Source organism: Molothrus ater, chromosome 1, assembly GCF_012460135.2.
Source record: "Molothrus ater isolate BHLD 08-10-18 breed brown headed cowbird chromosome 1, BPBGC_Mater_1.1, whole genome shotgun sequence".
Classification (NCBI taxonomy): Eukaryota; Metazoa; Chordata; class Aves; order Passeriformes; family Icteridae; genus Molothrus; species Molothrus ater.
Genome location: NC_050478.2, coordinates 141,358,099 through 141,363,473, shown reverse-complemented (window position 1 = coordinate 141,363,473; position 5,375 = coordinate 141,358,099). Strand labels below are relative to the sequence as shown.

Here is a 5,375-nt window from a genome sequence, read left to right as displayed (position 1 = left end):
GCTGGTTTCAGGGGATGAGCAGTGGCACACTAAACCCCAAAGGACTGAATTACCTTAAACTGTAATATGTAGCAAAATAGAAATTATTATTTAAATTAAACTAATTCCACTGTCTCTTCTTTACTACAGGTGGTGGATGTGGACTTTAAAACAGTGTCTCAACATCTCATCCTCAACTATTTTTAATCTGATTGCACTACGAAAGAAAAGCTGCTAATGGGAGAAATGTTGAGACTTTACAAGAACTGACTTGAAGTACCGAAAGCCATTATTATTATTATTTTATTATTACTATTATTAATCAAGAAGAGCTTGAAGCTAATCTGTATCTGACCAGTCGTTATCATTTTCACAGTAACAGTCATGGCAAGTAAACGAAAATCAACAACACCCTGCATGGTCTTAGCCAATGAGCAGGATCCAGATCTAGAAACGGTGTCAGACTTGGAGGAAGGACCACCTGTGCTCACACCAGCAGATAACCCTACAGCAGAGAGTGTGACAAGTGATGAGGATGCTCATGAGTATGTGGATTCAGACAATAAGAAAAATACAAATAAAGTAGAAGGTGGTTATGAGTGTAAATACTGTACTTTTCAGACTCCAGATCTCAATATGTTTACCTTTCATGTGGATTCAGAACACCCCAACGTAGTGTTAAATTCATCCTACGTTTGTTTAGAATGTAATTTCCTTACCAAAAGATATGATGCCCTCTCAGAGCATAATTTGAAGCACCACCCTGGAGAGGAGAATTTTAAATTGACTATGGTGAAACGTAATAACCAGACAATCTTTGAACAGACAGTAAATGATCTCACTTTTGATGGGAGTTTTGTTAGAGAAGAAAATGCTGGACAGGCTGACTCTTCTGAGGTCCCCTCATCAGGGATCTCCATTAGCAAAACTCCTATCATGAAAATGATGAAAAGCAAACCCGAGGCTAAACGTATTGCTGTTTTCCACAATGTAGTTGATGACATTCCTGGTGAAGAAAAGGGAACTGAAAATGAGCCAAACTCTGAAGAAGTAGTAGAAAACCCCCCAGCGGCAGTTTCTGAACCCAAACCAAGCCATTCAGTTGTGTGCAGTGCAGCAGATGTGGCCGGGGCAGTAGTGACCCCAGCACCAGTGCTTCAGCCGGGGTGGCACAGGTTATAACAGCTGTCACAGCTCCACAGAACTCCAACCTGATTCCCAAAGTCCTAATACCTGTGAATAGCATTCCAGCCTATAACACTGCTTTGGATAACAATCCTCTTCTGCTTAACACCTACAACAAATTCCCGTATCCAACCATGTCAGAAATCACTGTTCTTTCCTCTCAAGCTAAGTACACAGAAGAGCAGATTAAAATCTGGTTTTCTGCTCAGCGTCTGAAACATGGAGTGAGCTGGACACCAGAGGAGGTGGAGGAAGCAAGGAGGAAACAATTTAATGGCACAGTGCATACTGTGCCACAGACCATTACTGTTATTCCAGCACACATTTCGGCCGCTAGCAATGGTTTACCTTCCATTTTACAGACATGCCAAATAGTTGGTCAGCCAGGACTTGTTCTCACTCAAGTTGCAGGTACAAATACATTACCAGTAACAGCCCCAATAGCTTTGACTGTAGCAGGAGTCCCAAACCAAACACAGTTACAGAAGAGTCAGATTCACAGTGCTCAGCCTATTGCAGAAACCAAACAAGTAGCTGCCATTCCAGCCCCTCAGCTAATCAAAAATGAATCCACGCTGATGAATCCCGACTCCTTTGGCATCCGAGCAAAAAAAACTAAGGAACAACTGGCAGAATTGAAAGTCAGCTACCTTAAAAACCAGTTTCCTCAAGACTCAGAAATTGTTAGACTTATGAAAATAACAGGCCTCACTAAAGGAGAGATCAAAAAGTGGTTCAGTGATACACGCTACAATCAGAGAAACTCAAAGAATAATCATGGGATTCATCTTAACAGTGATTCATGTGCCACCATTGTTATTGATTCAAGTGATGAAATGAATGAATCTCCAACAGGAGTCACTCCACAGAGCAAGCCATCTTGGGGTACTTTTCCTGATTTCACCCCACAGAAATTCAAAGAGAAGACTTCTGAACAGTTGCAAGTCCTCCAAGCAAGTTTTCTTAATAACCCTGTCCTTACTGAAGAAGAGATGAATAGATTAAGAGCCCAAACAAAACTGACCAGGAGAGAGATTGATGCCTGGTTTGCAGAAAAACGGAAATCAAATGTCTTGAAGGAAGAGGGAGCTGACATGAATGAAAGCAATGCTGGCAGCTCAAAAGAGGAATCTGGAGAAACATCTGTGGGAGATGGAGCAGCAGGAACAAAATCAGGGTGTTCTACTTCAAGCAAAATAGGCAAAAAATCACCAGAGCAGTTGCACATGCTCAAAAGTTCCTTTGTCCGTACTCAGTGGCCATCTCCACAAGAATACAACAAGCTGGCAGAAGAAACTGGGCTTCCAAGATCAGAAATTGTGAGCTGGTTTGGAGATACTCGCTATGCCTGGAAAAATGGTGGATTGAAATGGTATTACTATTACCAGAGTGCCAGTGCAAACAGCCTGAATGGCCAAGGCTTTGCAAGGAAGAGAGGGAGAGGAAGACCAAAAGGGAGGGGGAGAGGGAGGCCTCGGGGGAGGCCTCGGGGAAGCAAGAGGTTAAATTGCTGGGACAGAGGTGTATCTGTCATAAAATTTAAAACTGGAACAGCAATCCTGAAGGACTATTACATGAAGCACAAATTCCTTAATGAGCAAGACCTTGATGAACTGGTAGCCAAATCTCACATGGGATATGAGCAGGTCAGAGAATGGTTTGCAGAAAGACAAAGAAGATTAGAACTTGGAATAGAGCTGTTTGATGAGAATGAGGAGGAAGATGAAATGCTGGATGATCAGGAGGATGAGGAAGAAACAGATGATAGTGATACTTGGGAACCCCCCAGACATGTTAAACGTAAACTTTCGAAAACAGACTGATGTACAATTTGGAATTTGGGGGCCAAAAACCTATGAATTAGGTTTGATGTTATGGTGAAGAGCCAAATGATTTTTCATGGCCTTCAGTTTAGCAAGCAGCTGCTCAGCATCTTCCTTCCACCTACATGGAAGAGTACATGGGCAAGATGCTACCTGTGCAGGCAAGAACTGTTTGCTTTGTTGCTACAAGAGATGAACATCCTCAGGCCTGGCCTGGGACAGGGGGTTACAAACCAGATCAAGTTCAGCTCCTTTTCCACACTACCGATGGGAAGGTTCATGTTCATCATACACCTGACTGCTTCTCAATATTTAATTGCCTTATGTTGTTTAATTCCAAAAAAAACAGAGACACTTTTTTTGTTGTTGTTGTTGCTGTAAGAGAACATTGCCTGCTTGTGAAGGAGGAAAACACAAAAACATTAGATGTCTTTTTGCAAACATCACTTCATCTGAAAGGTTTCAAGGCCTGGATTTATTTCTTAAGGAAAGAGTTGAAAACAAAAGAGAAGGGGGAAAGTGTGACAAAAGGAACCAATGAACCTAGGGGTGAAGATTGATTGGTTTCAGAACATAAGGTGATATCTGCACCTTTTGCATATCTTTAGAGTGTTTTGGGTTTACAGAACTTGGACTGAAGTGTTCCTTGTTGATAATTGTGAGCTAACTGAATGAGTCTGATGCTAGAAGATGCTTTTTGTCAGTGTAATCAGTGTATCCCCACATCAATCTAATTTAAATGCCTGACAGACTTGATGCAGTTAATAGTAACACTCACTTCTATCTTGTGCATTCTTTCCTTTGTTGGAAATGGTAAAATAAGTACCTATATTTAAAAAAAAAAAAGAGGAATTTCTTGAAATCTGACACTGAGTCTAAGGTTAGCAAAAGACAAAAACTGCCTGAAAGTTGTTCAGAGGTGCCTAGGGGTTTGTAAGAATACACAGATACAGAGATGAAAAACATCTCTTGGTACTAGTAAGAAAGGTGTTCAAGTAAGTTGTGGCAATGACATGGCGTTTAATTCACAAACAAAATGAAGCTATATGGCTTTTAGATGCTTAGTAATTACAAACACGTTAGTGTTGAATTGTTTTTCACTGGTAGCCCAGTTGAATGATGTGAGTGCAGGTTTAACTGTAATACATCCTAACTGAACTCACACTGTGCTGATTGCTCACAGGATTGCTGGGTGAACACACCTATTTCTGGATGTGCTTTGATCCACCTGAACTGAACTCCAGAAGTAGTTTAATCTGATATAAAACATTCCCATCTTAAATAAGTGTATATAAAATAATTTTTAAAAAAAGCTATTTAGTCTCAATACTGTGAAGTTATACTGCAGTTTGAATTAGCAACTTAAAACAATGGGCCAAATTCACACAGGTTTAGTTTAGGCAGATGTTTGGCATTCTAGAGGACTGTTGCTCTGAGGAAGAGTAGTTTGTATTTTTGCTACTGCCAGCCTGCATTTTTAGGGATAAGTTACTTTATATTTAGATGTCAAAAGATGGTGATGAATTGGTGCTGCTGTCACCAGCATTGTCTGCTTTTACATTGGCACTAATGGATACTAGCAATCTCCTTTTGCACATCTGACAGCATCTTCTCTGTAGGCTTCTGCATCTGATGACTAATGAGGACAGATTAGTGCAGAGAAAATGAGACCTAATGTCTCCCCATCTCCAAGAACCTATGCTAGAATTTTAGAATTAGTCTTTCTTCTGGACTGTTATAACTCAAAAAAACCAAGAAAGCCCTTTTAGTCATGATATTGTGAAGCAGAGGAGTCCATGTTGGATCTGGTTTTCATATCTGATTGTGGGTGAAGCCCAGGCTAAAGTAAGAAAGGGAGTAATGTCTGACAAAAAATGTTGTTAACCTCCCAGACCTTCCTCTCTGGACTCTTGTAGCTGCCCTTCTGCTCACAGATTGAATAAGCTCCCTGAGCTCCAGGAGGATGTTTCTTAGGAAAGCCATTTACTGGGTTACCTCTTCTTACTGTTTTAAGATTACTGGGGAGAAAAAGGCAATAGCTTATGATATATGTCATGAATTTGATGATGAAACTATTCCCTGGCTTCCAAGGCTCAGGTTGGTGAGACACAAAGTGGCCAGCCTTGCCAGAGACGAATAGCCAAGAATCCTCATTTTAACTTTGGAGTGGGGCAGAAGCCACCCCATGTTGTCAGCAGATTTCACAGGAGTGTTTATGACTCTGCATGTGAGGTGGTACAGAAGAGATCAAGATCTGGCCTTTTCAGCATGGGGTTGGGAGGGACTCTCCCCATTTGTGTGGTAATAGTGTGCATGATGGTAATAGTGTGCTGTTGTAGATGCCAGCAGATACAAGAAAGACTCATGCTAGCTTCAAGCTCTGTTGGG

General features: G+C 41.1%; 1 protein-coding gene across 1 annotated transcript; it reads left to right on the top strand.

Moving 5' to 3' along the window:
- Window positions 1-212: 212 nt before the first annotated feature.
- ZHX1 (zinc fingers and homeoboxes 1) lies at window positions 213-3,148 on the top strand. Its single transcript, XM_036378953.2, is given in 2 exon segments — window positions 213-1,137; window positions 1,140-3,148. Coding segments are annotated over 2 exon segments (2,622 nt in total). The 5' UTR covers window positions 213-363; the 3' UTR covers window positions 2,988-3,148.
- The last annotated feature ends 2,227 nt before the right edge of the window (window positions 3,149-5,375 follow it).